Genomic DNA, 14,061 nt, shown 5'->3' on the forward strand with positions numbered 1-14,061 from the left:
AAGAATGCTCTCTCTGATGGCAATCAGTTACTGACTAAACTTCTCAGAACACAAATATGTTTGCATCATATTCTTTCTTGTACTCTCACATCCTCTGTCTTCTGAAAAACCTGCTTTACAATTTAATGGGCATTGCCACATACCCAGATTTTTTGTACTTTAGTTGCCAGTTGTCTTACCCTGCAGCTCCTTTCTGAGTATTTATAAATTACAAAAGCAATCTGAGGTAATTACCCACGATGACCAAAAATCTCAGGACAGGTAGTCCTACTGCAAAGCAGAATCCCACTTGGCAGAAATATTCTTTCTGGCTGCATTTCCCTGCAGTGGAAAAAACTACTCTCTGATTACAGAAACAACCCCTGGAGGATAATACTAGAGAAAACCCACACTATTTTGTTTAGTTCTCCATGGCTATCAGACCAGCACCTCACTATAGTCAAACATAACACAGTATGCAAAAACATGCAGCAATTGCCTTAGAGACTGAACTGTTCCTGCAGTCTGAGAGCAATTCAGGAGGAACCTCAAGGAAACGTGCTCTAAAGGGGGTGAGTGGCCTCAGCAAAGGTGGTCTGGAATGGAAATTGCCATATTTTTTACAGTGTGCCAAAGAGAAAACTGTTTCAATGAATATTCATTGCTTTTTAGTGTGTGGCACGGAGGATGGCAGAGAGAGTTTGCAGAAATCCTCTATGAACAGGCTCCCTTTGAAATACAGAGATTGCATTGGGTGATTCTGCTTTAAAAAAGGACAGAGCCAAAGGACAAACACATTCAGAAAACAGCAGCCAGCTATTCATAAATATTCTTCTTGTACTCCCCAGTCCCCTCTCTTTAAAGCACAGACAGCACACAGATAACATCTCACTTCAAAACTCACAGCCTAACACATCAGCATCTCGTACAGAAACACAGGGTACAACTGAGGCTGGACTCCCTGTTACCTTTTGCACTTCCCCTCTCAGGACCTGTTAATAAGAAATTAAGACTTATGTAAGTTTTCAGCAGGCATAATCAAATTTATTCTCAAAACAAGAATTTGAAATAATTGCAGTACACTACATAGTGATTCAAGCTAAAACACTGCTAAAAACACTGCCACTCCAATTTTCATAGCTAATTTAAATTTTTATTTCTTAAAAACGTTAACGTATTCAAACCAAGCCTGAGGGCTTAATAAACATGGAGGTTGTTCTACGCCTCATCAAAGTTATCTGATAAATTCCAGTCACAGAATCTGTTATTATTTTACCTTGCAACTGAGCTTACAACCTAACTTGTTGTGGAAGTCACTAAGAACAATTATACTTTGAACTCTAGGACAGCATCTCTACAGGACCATTTTCAGATATTCAAATAACTTGATTTTTTTGACTGCTAGGGGGTTGGTAAAGACCAAGGAAATCTGTTCTAGCTTGCAGGGGTTTATTTTCAGTGGTTAAACCACTGTCTATCCTGAACAATTGCCTTTGGGATTAATTAGGATGCCTTACTGGTCTCTCATTTTTTCTTGCAGTAGTTTGAAAAAAGGTAACTCAAATGAACACGAGGAATAATACCAGGAAGTAGACACCTTAAGTGTTTTAACATCAGCCTAGAGGGGTCAAAGACTGATACTTATCCAGTCAACACCCAGGAACCTGCAAGACAATGTTCAACCAGGATCCTGTTAAAAATCACACACATTGCCAGTGCTATTTTTGCGTGTGATGTTACCAAGCCCAAGCAATTTAGAAGCCCTGCCAAACTGAGAAGAGCTCAGATGAGATCAGGAGATCCTATGATAATGTCCAAACATAAAGCACCACAGCCACCTCTTCCACAAGACTGCCGCACATCGTACTGCCCAACGAAGATGTTTCTGTGCTCTTCAAAAAGAGCAATGGTAAAAGTCCTATAAGCTCACAAGATCTAAAGATTGGAAACTCTTTTCCAATGCTTTGCCTGCCCCAGATGAAATTCTACAGGGACAGACGCATCCAGCACCCCTTCCTCCTCCTTTCTCCCTTCCTTGCCTTTCCCCACTTGCTATATTTACAGCATCCAAAGCTTTTCATCGATTTCCATTGTAATCTGTGTAAATAAATACAAGCATAAAAACCCCCAACTTTGGGGAGCCTGGGCCACTTCCAGCTTGGCTGGATAGCTGGGCTGTGCATGGAGCTGGAAGGGTGTTTTTAAAAGGAGGGAAGCAGAAGAGAACAGCTTAAGAATCTTGGCTCAGGCTGGGCATATTTCCGCCTAACTCTGGCTAAAGCTCAGCACGAAGGGCTGGACGAGGAGCCGATAGGAAGCCGGGGAGGGAGGGAAGGAGGGAGGGGAGGAGGCTGCGGGGCTCTCCAGCACAGCCACGGCACAGCCCGGGCAGGCTGGGACCATGCTTTTCCTCTGGGCACTGGTGTTTGCTCTAGTCCTGCAGGAGCAAGACCCTTTAGGTAAGTGACTCTGAACTCGCAAAGCAGAAACTGTAGCTTAGTCTCAGTATGGTCAAAGCCTTTGCCTGGGGTGGGAGGGGAAGGCAAATAATTGCTTAATTTCTCTATGGACTTTCTGTGAAGGTGACACAGGTATGTGTCAAAACTCTCTGATTTGAGAGGTAAAACCCCATTTTTGTGACCTTAAAGTCTGTCCTATAGACATATTGCTTTGGTAGATCTGGAGATTTTTTTACTTCTTACAGGAGATAGAATCACTCTACCTTCAGAAATTTAGGACCACATTGCGGTGCTGCAGACAGCGCTCTCAATTTCCATAATTACTGCTCTGGCAGCCGTATTAATATCACACTAATCCACTTGGAAATGAGATTGAAGTTCAAAGTGATTAGAGAAAGCTTTATTCAAAGCTTTCTTTTTAAATTTCCGGGTAACAGCATCACCACTTTGTTTCTTCTGCTTTGGACTGCTTATTCCTGAGATTTTGAGGTAGAGAATGACTTCTCCAAAAGCCTTGGGAGAACAAAATATAAACAGAGAACATCTGATAAGCCTGCATCTGAATTCTACTTTCATTAACAAGAGATTAGCACTGCATAACCTGTAATCACATTGTAGTGTGACAAAGCTATTCAGTTTGGCTAGTTCAAGGTTTACAGTCCCTGTGTAACCACAAGCCTGGCTTCCCAGCCTGTTTGTACTGCATCTTTTCTGCTGGCTGAGGCTCAGATTTATTTTCCCTCTGCTCCTACTTTCTTGACAAGACAATAGCTGTATTTCATGGCAGGGTAGTAAGATCCTATTACATTCAAAACATTTCCTAAAAAACTTTTAGTCCCTTCTGCCCCTAAGTTCTAGTCACTCTTCCTTGCCCTGACTCCCTCCTTCTTAACTGGCTTTGTGATGTTTATCTCAGTGATGAACTGAACTATTAATGCAACAGCAAGAGCACTCTAGCTTGTTTTCACTCCACAAGAATTCACTATACTCTTGTGAGTTTTGTAAGCTTCACCAAAATAAATGTGAAATAAAAGAAAATAAAAAAAGGCTTTTTCTATTCCCATAAAAGTAGGGTTTTAACCTAAAATAATTTGCAAACTCAGATAAAATTCAGTTAATTAGAATAGCATCTCAATAATAACTGCAGAGGAGACTAGCACTCAGTATCATGCCAGGTGGCAGCTACTCAGTCAGCAAACCATGTTTACTGTCTCAATGGTTTTCATCATGCAAAATGAGAAATTTTGTGTCTGTCATGGCCAGGGGAGCACCATGCCAGACTGAAGGCTTAAAAAAGCCATCCCCACTTTCCCTCTGTTACTCTTGAGTTAGGAAGAGAAGTTATGATTCCCTTGCAGAATCCCCCAACCTAACTCCCACGGGTTCCTCTTAAAAATTATTCAGCCAAACTAGAATTTACCTTACAATTCAGCCATTAATGTAAAAAATCTCATATTCATAGAGCTCAGCCTGCAAATCATTCAGGAGGAGAGGCTGGCACGGGAGCCCTTCTGGATGCAACCATGCGCTCCTGCCACAGTTCACTGCGCTGGGTTCATTTGTGGGGCACTGCTCAAATGCAGTGCACAGCGTAGCCTGGAGCACAATACCTGCCCCTTTTAAACGCGTTTCCAGGCAAATCGTTCCGAGGGGCGAGCACCCCAAGAGCAAACACTGTGCTCCGTGTGCGTGCGTGCGTGGCAGAGAGGTGACCTGGAGCTCCTGGGTACCGAGCCCAGCCCGCGCAGCCGGGCCATCAGCGCAGCCCCGGACACCGAGCGCTCCACCGGGGACAGCTTCCAGCCGAGGCGCCGCTGCTCCACACCGTGGCGTGATTTGCTTTCCAACAGCACAAGTTTCAGCCTGCTCTAACTACGAGTTAAAGTAAATCAAGTGTATGAATGCTTCTCTTCATACACCTAACGTTTTTTGAATCCTCCGATATTCACATGCAATATCAAAGCTGGGAAGATCTACAAGCTAAACCATGATCTAGAAAAGGGGAAAAAAAAATTCCTTTCTGAACAGCCAGATTCTGCCCTAAATTGACCATTTGCATTATCACAGAGAAGCATTTTTTCTCTTGGAGATTAAAACACCGCATTGTAGAATTAAAGACACAGTAAAAACTTATGATAGATATCCTATTTTAGGCCTGACTTGGACTCATATTTCTCTACTAACAAATTAATAATGGTTTAACCTATACTCCATGTTATAGCTATTTCCTGTCCTTATAGAAACCCACCAGCATTATTGTCTCCAACACAAGGATTACAGTCCTTGCAGAACCCACCTTTGAGCTCTAACAAGGAAGGAGAAATAAAGTTTGCAACAACAAAGTGTACCCCAAAATCACTGTGTTTTTTAAGATTGTGAGTTATCTGGAGATCAGGGTTCAGTACAGAGCCTTTTATAAAGAGATTTTATATATCTGTAAAGCCCTATGTTTTTATATATTGAGTTAAAAGGAATTTCAATTCTGTGGACATCATAACCTCTACATGTAAAGCAAAAGTTACTATCAAACTCTCCCAAAAAATGAGGAGTTTAGAAATATAGGACTCTTGTTGTTCACCTGCAGGATGAGGGTTTATTTATAAACACAGCTGATCTGCTCTGGCTGAAGCAGATGTAAGTCCTGGGCCTGAATGTCAGAATCTACTATGTATGTATGTGGATATATCTGCCCTTCTCTCACCATTCCTGAGTTGCTGCAGACTGCATGAACTGTCAGCCAAGAGAAAATAGATCTTCAAGCAACTCCTTAGATTTGTTTAGATTTTAGGAAAAATCCTAAAATTATATTCTTTCATTTTACATCTTTCTACTGCCATGACTTAGACATATGAAAACTACACAATCACAGAGCTGACTAATAAGTCACAGACTCACCCCATCCACTCCCCATGACCATCATTTCTATTACTAAACACAGAACAAAAGCCATGTTCTCAGAAAATTGAGAAACTCTTTATCCCCTGATACCAGTGGTTATCCTCAAATTGATTATTCATCTCACATCCTCCACTTTCAAGTCAGCCTTAAGCACACTAATTCTGCACAACTTGGATTCTTTATGGATACTAAGACACAGCTCCTCTTCTTCCTAAACAACTTCCCCTTCTCTACACACAAGTGTGCCCTATAGAGCTTCTAGCTATAATCCTCCTAACATTTAGCCTTGGTTTCCATTACAAAGATGCATTCACACGAAAATAAATCCGTAATAAAGGCAAACTTTTCTGGAGCCCAAAGCATCATTGTAAGATACAGCATGAAGCAGAGTAACATACCTGCTAATTATGTAGCTTGTGTCTCTTATCAGTCCAACTCCCAGTAGTCATTTTCCACTGCAGAAGCAAGTGCAAGAGGATATTCTCTGGCTGCTTGTTCTGGAGACCAGCATGCTGAAAACACTCTCCAAGCCAATAGTTCCCTCACAGGAACATTTAATTACTATCCTTCTTCCTTTGAATGAAAATACACAAAACTTAAGTGCTTCTTACAATCACAGATATGGTCAAATGGCAGAAAAAGGAAAGTAGTTTTTCAAGTAGCAATATTGCTTCTGGCACATAGCCATGGCAAGGGCCCAGATTTTTCTGTGTGTCAAAACAAACCATCCACTGGAAGCATGAACTATCCCTGGTCTTGTGCACTCCCTCTCAGTCTCCACTGCTGGGTAAGTGAGAGATGGATCCCCTTAGGAGAATTACATGGGTCACAACAGCAAAAGCTGCCTGTAAATGAAGTAGTTTAACACAGAAATGTATGCTATCTACTCAGAAACAATTGCTACGAGGTCCCATTTCTGATTTTGCACATTTCACAAGCACAAGTGATGTGCCTTGTTGTTCTGCCATAAAAGCTAGAGCGTAGTAAAGGCGTGTGCACAGTTAAATATTTACATGTGTATGTATATATTTACATGTGTATGTATATATTTACATGTATATGTATATATTTGCGTGTAAATATAAGCAAACCCATGCAGTTTTCTCCAGTGTAAAGCATATGGCAGTGTGTAAGTTGCTAAGGAATTTTATTTATTTATTGCAATTCCTGCAGTCTTTATTGCAATCACTAAAGGGAAGAACTCCCTTATCTTTAAGATAATACTGACTGAACTCTAAAAAGAGGTAGAACTACCTGGTTAGAACTACCCAGAGGTGTCAAAGTCACAGCTAAGCATTACTGCTTCATGGATTACAGCCAGAAAGATGCTCTATGTCCAGTTAAAGATATGCTTCTGAGTGGCTAAGAACTTGAAGGGAATCTGTGCCCTAAAAAATATTTTCAATGCAACACTTGCTATCCAAATAAATTATTTTTGATGTCCTAACAATAAAATTTTATTTGGCTTGAGTTATGTAGCACAGCTTAAAATGAATTTGGATGTACTGGTGATAATGAAACTGGTAGTGACACAGAAAGTTAGTTCAGTACTTCCAAAGCCAAGGATGCCAATGTAATTAATTAAGAGCTGACATTAATGGAAACTAACTTTGATGCCGTGAAGAACAGCCCCCAAATTTAAATATGACTAGCAGTTTTAGCTTAACATAGTCTATGGTCTGAAAGCACCAGTAATGATAGTTATTAGTATCAGTTCAGATTCAAAGCAGTTGAATCTTTCCTGAATTCAGCTGCAAGTTATCTTCACCAATCACCTTTGGAAACCATGTGATTTCTTGAGCTAGCATTTCAAAATTACATGCAAATTTCAAAGTGGAATCCAGCACTTATATTTAGAGAAAAATAATTTAAGCAAGGGTCAACAAATCCATTCAGAAGTCTGTTGCATTCCTCCCACACTGGATAGTGGATTCATCATTTGAACATGATCCTCCAGTTCATGACCTTTTTCCTGTTGGAACATAAATCAATACTACTGCCATTCCTTTTCTCATCAAAGGCTGTCTGGCCACCTTATGCTCCATGCTTTAGGAATAAAATAATACTACTAAACCTAAGGCAGTGCAAACAAAAACACAGAGCACAGCATGTTTGCTGGAAGAGTTAGTCATGTTCTCCTTTATTCCCCTTGCTCTATCACGTGTTTTCAGGTTTCCTCATTTGCCATCTGGTTCCTGTTTCAATCTCCCATGTCTCCCACTTGGCTTGCGGCCTGCTTTGTTTTATCCCTCCCGCCCTACTGAGCACAAACAAGACCTTGCAGTCAACTTTCAAAACCACACTGATCACAGAATGAGGCCAAAGAATTTGACAGATTTTAAGACCAATGGGAAACATTGTGGTCACTCACCTTGACCTTCTTTGTAATGTAGACCAAAGAACCCAACCCAGCAATTTCTAGATCAAGCCTGTAACTTCATTTGGAGCAGCAGTGTGTCATTAGGAAGGTTACTTTAGAAGACCTACCAGATCTGTGTGGTCACATACTTCAGTTCTGGCAGTCCCAGTAACCACAGAAAATGACAGCAGAGAGGCAGTGCCTTGGGTTTATTCTGATGCTTATCATTAACTACTTGGATGATCAAAATGAACCATTTAACAGCACCTGGACAGAAAGAACCTTCACAGTCCCAGAAGGGAACTTCATCAGGGAGCACAGAGAAGGAACACCTTGTGGGTTGGGGGAATATATCAAATGTACAGGAGGCAGAAGAGCTTAACTGAGGGATATTCTTAATCAAAAGCCTCTGCTCATAACCTGTTTAGCAAGGCTGTTTTGATTCTTACTTCATTGCTAATTCTCTCCCTTGCTATAAAACCAAGTTTTGTACAGTCAGGCTGACCATAATACACAGATCTTGCTCTCCATCATGCTACTTCTTTCAAACTTTAGGCATGTTCTTCTAGCAAACAGATCCTTATTAACAACCAGTTCAGAGATGCTCCATTTCCCTGCTGGTGTCTGACTGCATCACAGCCCAGGGTGGTTAGAACTACTCAGATTTATGGGCACCATCAATGTAGCACAGAGGACTTAATCAGAGCAAAAAGGCACGAGTTGTTTCCTTATCTTGAACACGAGAGTTCTGGTTCTTGATGGAAAATAACCACCCTATATATCAAACAGAATGGATTTCAAGAACTTAACAGAACATCTTACTTGCAAGAAACATCAGGTGGAAATTTGCAGATGGGACATTAACTGAAAGGTAATGTTCTCTCTGCCATATTGAAATGTTGCAAGTGTCTGCATGAAACAATCTATTAAGTTTCAAATGAGATATTTAAGACATTGAAATATGCCTCCTACACACTTGCCTAAGCTGTCAGAAGTTGCAAACACCTACACATTTTAAATATGTAATTTATATGGAATACAAAGAACACTTCACTCTTAAAAGTGGTTAGCTTCAAAACTTACTACTAAAGTTGTCTCTATGCACATGCTTTGAAACACAGACAAGTAAAAATTCCAATTTACATTTTAAAAATGTTTCTTCAGTAACTCAAGAAAGTACCTGGAAGTATCCTAAGTCATTAGTCTTTTGCTTACATAGTTTGCAGCCTTCTGCTCTTCACTTCCTTTATATGGTGACTGTAAAGTCACATGGTGACTTCATATATATGAAGTAGAAATGGTGCTGGAGTAAGGTCAGTGCCAAAGGCAGATTGTGTCCCTTTCTTTCACCAACTGCAACAGAGAAGGGCAGTGCTCCTAGCAACACTCCACGTGCTCTCTTGGAGCACATGGAAATTACTGCTTTGGCTGAACTGCCTGACCATAGTGACCCAGATATATGCCACATTTACAAGGGACCGGATGTGTCCTGTGAACAGCCCATCCCAGAGATAGAGCTGTGGCTTAAGAGGTAAAGCCAAACAACAGAATAACAATGAATGTTTTGGGAAGCCAAAGCCTCAAGCCAGGACTGAGAAAAAAGAAGAAATCTACACTGACTGCCCAGCCACTGGCAGCTGAAATAGCCTGTTCTGGTGTGGTGGTGAAGGGGCAATTGCAAGAGCTGGAGCAGCTCTGTTCTGGTGTGAAAGTCACTAACAAGACATGGACATGCAGGTCCTGAGAGGGTTTCTCCTAGCTCAGCCCTCTCACAGCTCCATACTGTGCAGTCTACAACTAGACACACTTATGCTTATACCAACCCTTAGCCTTGCTAACATCGGCTGTCAGGTGCTTCCTGAGACATTTAGGCTTGGCCTGTTTGTCAAAGTTTTAGGCACTGCACTAATTCTGTGGTTCTGAGCGATATCTTACAGCCCTGTCAAACTAGGACTTTGTCCTCCTTCAGTATGGCCATTACAGCTGGTAAGGCAGCAAAGCGCTGTGAACGATGGAAAGCTGTCTCCTGGGTCAGGAGAGGAACCCAAGGAACCAGGAGCTACTGAGTCCTGTGTCCCATAGCAATCCCTTTATCTCCTTCTCTAGGTACACACAAAGCTGTGTGTGCGTACACACGATGCACACAAAGCTGTGCAGCGCTTTGCTAAGCTCACAGCAAGATGCAACAATATTACACTGGCTGTACATCCCTGTCATGGTATGTATACATGTGCTTTGAGTAACTGTCAGTCCATCATATCTAACCTCCCCACCTACAAACACCTGACTAGAGAATCAGCCACCACAATTTCAGTATCTCCACACTGTTCCAGTCATGATGAAAAAAAGACATGTCAAGAAGCAAAAATTTTGAGAAATAGCACAGTACACTTGACCACTAAGACAATAACAAGACTCATAAACCACCACCACTAGCAGCAAAGAGGAGGAAAAAAAGGGTAATTGCAAAGCAGCTGGTGTTGAAACACCTGCTCTATTTCAGCACTCTTCTGTAAACAGGTAGATGAAGTCTTCATGATTCTGTCCTAACAGCACCACCTTCTGGTACTGCACTAAAAAAAACCCTAACCAAATCTCTGCCAAACCAATTTCTATATAATGCCCAGTAAGTCAGGTCACTTTATAATCCCCCCAATTCCAAGGATGCCATTCCAACTCAGAGTACATCTCCTATGGTCTCCAAACTGCAGTGATCCTTACTGACACGTTTGCCATCACCTGACACCTACACTCCAGAAATCTTGGCACAGGCTTGAGATGAAGTACTGCAGCAGTTCCAAACCACCGCTCTGGCACAGCAGCACTGAAGACAGAATTAGTTACTGCTCTTGTCTGTCTTACTGTTCATTACAACACAAGCTCAGTTTTGTCTTTGTTACAGACAATGACAGAATGAGTTACTGTTGCTTCCTCATTATCACAGCTGCCTCAAGCATCAAACAAGAGCAAAACCTAACTTAACATGCAGGAAGATATGTTATCACTTTAGCAGAGTTTAAAATATTCCACTAAAGTCCTCTGCACACTTTTGAAAATTTAACTGTTACTGAATGCTGCACAGAAAAGCAAATGAAAAGCAAATAGGCTCCACTAAAGCATGGACACTATCAGCTACTGATCTTTCATGGAGCACAGCCAGCAAAGTCAGCAAACATGCTCAGCAATAAAACAATTTTTATTGTTTCTCTTCCCATTGCAAAGTCAGACTGTCTGGGACAACCTTCTGGCAGAGAGGAACCATCAGCATCCATTTGCAAGGTGGACAAGCTTAGCTAGTCTTCAAAGCTTTACAGCACCAGTTGCTTCTGAACAAAGTCTATGAGGAACTGTTGTGTTAGGCAGATCTTCCCAACAGTTAGGTTTGACACCCAAGAGAGAGTCACAGCCTATAAACTTACCCTACACATGTAGGAAAAAATAGATTATGTAAAAAAAAATACATACATACAAAAAAAAAAACCAAAACAAACACCCATGGCAAGAGAAAACACCTTGTTCCAACCAACATGACACATGTAGGCAACTACTAGGGCACAGCTGTAGTGATTGGAAAAGAAGTTGAAATCCTACATTTGGTTCATCAACAATGCTGTGTAGCATGCAAAATACCACTTCAGAAATCAGAAAGGCAAGGACTGCTATTTACCCTCTGCCAATGACCTGTGTCTCTATTTCCAGCTGCTGCTGATCCTGTCACTATGGCACCTGGAGGTCTGGAAACAGGAACCTGGTGTAATGAACACATGCTCCACGAACGCTTAGATATTATTGAAGAGGTAAGAGGGATTGTGCTGGCTCCTGAACCTTACCAGACCTCTGCCCTATCCTTTTGACCAAAGAAAAAGGATGTTTCTAGACAGTGTCCCTTCTTGACTTTATTAGTCAAGGTTGGACTACTTTTTTCAGATGTCCTATTTATCCATAAATCCATAAAGCCATTATCACCAGGAATATGTAATCTTAATGAATTTAAAAAAACTGATTAACAACTTTTTATATATCAGCCTTTGCTCTAATGTTTATAATCTAAACATTCTAATTTGTGCCTTTAAAAATCTCAGAATCTGTATTTGTAAAGTTTCACACTGACTTATGGGTAGATGTGAGTTCTGCAAGTGACTCCAAGACTGATAGAGGAATTTCTGCTCACCCCAGCTGACACTTAAGAGCTAAATGAGCTCTATGATGAGGATTCCAGGAAAGCTGCAAAATTTGATTTTTTTTTTTCCCCCTGGTGTCTTAAGCAGGTATCACAAGATACCTGTTAACTCAGCTTAACTAACCTGTTAATTCTCAGCTGGGGAGCTCCCAAACATCATGCTGTGGTTCTCAAATGGGAACATGACCTCTCTTCTGCCCTAGTCCCAGCCCTCATCCTTACACCCCATCAGCTTCTCTTATCGTCCATGCAGATACTTTTATTGCATTTAATAAATTGCATTTCTGTCAGAAACGAGAAGGAATTAAAAACAAACTAATGGAAAGTTCCAAGAATTTAAATTATTCTTTATACAGGGCTGCTGTAACATAACTCTTGCACAACCAAGTGCTAATACTTGGTGCCACTAGAGGCCAGCAGAACACAAGGAATGTTTAAACCTGCAATGCGCATTCGCATTACAGATTAAATTAGCTGCTGGCATTAAAGGATATGAGGTTTGCATTTCTGCAAACACATCTGGTGCAATTCCTTCCACTTGACCCTCTGACTACCTCCTTTCTCCATTTGTCTCCCTTGTTTTCCATTAGAAGGTAATAAAAACAGTGGAGCACCTAGAATCAGAAGTCAAATCACTCCTCAACATCATCAGTGAGACAACAGTGAATATCCCCACCATTCCAGGAACTCCACTTATAGACATCTTTGATGGTCAGTATCTTGTCAGGTATAACCTAAGTTGAAAAAAGGGTTACATATGTTATTATTATATATGCCATATTTTCTCTCTAAAGATGTGAACTAATTCAGCTCAGAGTAGGTAAGGCCTCAGAACTGGGGGCCTCAGACCCCAGTTGCATGTCCAGCTTAGAAAACCAGATTTCAACAACCTCTGAAGAGAAGGCTGGGAGCAAAGGAAGCAACTCACCTTAGAATGGCAGGACAGACTAGGTAATCTCAAGGTCCTTTCCAGATTTAAGATCCTGTGATTCTTTAGCTTCATGTGTGACAAAATACAGGATGGCATAAAGATTTTACAAAATTGGAGGTATTGCCATTTTGATATCCTAAATCCAACTTTGATATGCAAGCCCCTCACACAAAACATGTTCCTGGATAAACGATTTTGGAATAAATTAAATCACAACAGAAATTAGTTGGATGAGACCACCTCTTCTACTCACTTTCTTATAATGCTCTATGCTCTTCATCCTCTGCCTAAATATCAACAGCGCATTTAACAAGGTGAGACACTCTTGGTGGAAAATAAATCACTTGTGGACAGATGAAAGCATCCACAGACATGTTTATAAAGTCAGTTTTGTCAGTGCTGAGCTGTTTGTTCCTTAAGGTAGCTGTACCTGGGCACACCACAGTGCACTTACATGATGCAAGTAGGCTTGAAGTAAACAGCAGCAGAGTTTATGCTGGTTTTTGGTTCTTGCTGTATGGATCTGGAAACCATGATTGATACTGTCCTCACCAACTTTGTTATCCACTGAAGCTTACAGTTTTCTGTGAGGGGCAGTTAACAGGTTAATTGTTAAGTTACTCCCCTGCAATGGAAGGGGCTATTCTAGTAAAAGTGAAAAATATTCCAGTAAAGCATTGCAGTGAATTTAAAACAGAAATCAGCACATTTGCAGCAAATCTATAGCAAGTACTATTCAGATGGATCTTGCTACCACTGCCAAATTGGTCAAGAATTAGAGATTGGACCTTTCTTCTATGATTTTGTGCATCAAAGTGACAATTTCCCACTTTAGAGTAGCAAGATTCATGTTTTAGAAGAGATTTATCCATAAAGATTGATCCTGATCTCATAACCAAAAATAATCACATAAACTCTTCTCTATACAGATACCAGCTGAGCACTGTGAAGACAGAAGACAGCTGAATGTAACAGTGTGGGTGTCATAAACAGTTGCACTTCTGATCATTTAATAAGCTTGTGTTTGCATAATTTCTGCAGGGTGAACAGTCCTCAGCTGTAGTTTGTCTTCTGTGTTACTGTGCTTTATAATAAAAAGGTATTTGCTTTCAGACACAGTTTTAAACTTTGCATGCTAAATCTTTCAGGTGCCCTACTTTATCAAAACTGCATTTCAAATGTCAGTAAAAAAACAAGATAGGTAGTGTTCAGGACTAAAGCACAGCTAACAAACGTCCCTTAATTCAAAAGCTTC

At 40.8% G+C, this 14,061-nt stretch overlaps 1 protein-coding gene across 1 annotated transcript; it reads left to right on the plus strand.

The window, feature by feature from the left end:
- The first annotated feature begins 2,309 nt into the window (after positions 1 to 2,309).
- On the plus strand, positions 2,310 to 13,918 carry PLAC9 (placenta associated 9). The gene is made up of 4 exons (XM_058810773.1): positions 2,310 to 2,438; positions 11,395 to 11,492; positions 12,466 to 12,586; positions 13,736 to 13,918. Exons 1-4 carry the CDS (start codon positions 2,381 to 2,383, stop codon positions 13,744 to 13,746), a joined length of 288 nt encoding a protein of 95 aa, XP_058666756.1. The 5' UTR covers positions 2,310 to 2,380; the 3' UTR covers positions 13,747 to 13,918.
- The last annotated feature ends 143 nt before the right edge of the window (positions 13,919 to 14,061 follow it).

This window comes from Ammospiza caudacuta, chromosome 9 (assembly GCF_027887145.1).
Source record: "Ammospiza caudacuta isolate bAmmCau1 chromosome 9, bAmmCau1.pri, whole genome shotgun sequence".
NCBI lineage: Eukaryota > Metazoa > Chordata > Aves > Passeriformes > Passerellidae > Ammospiza > Ammospiza caudacuta.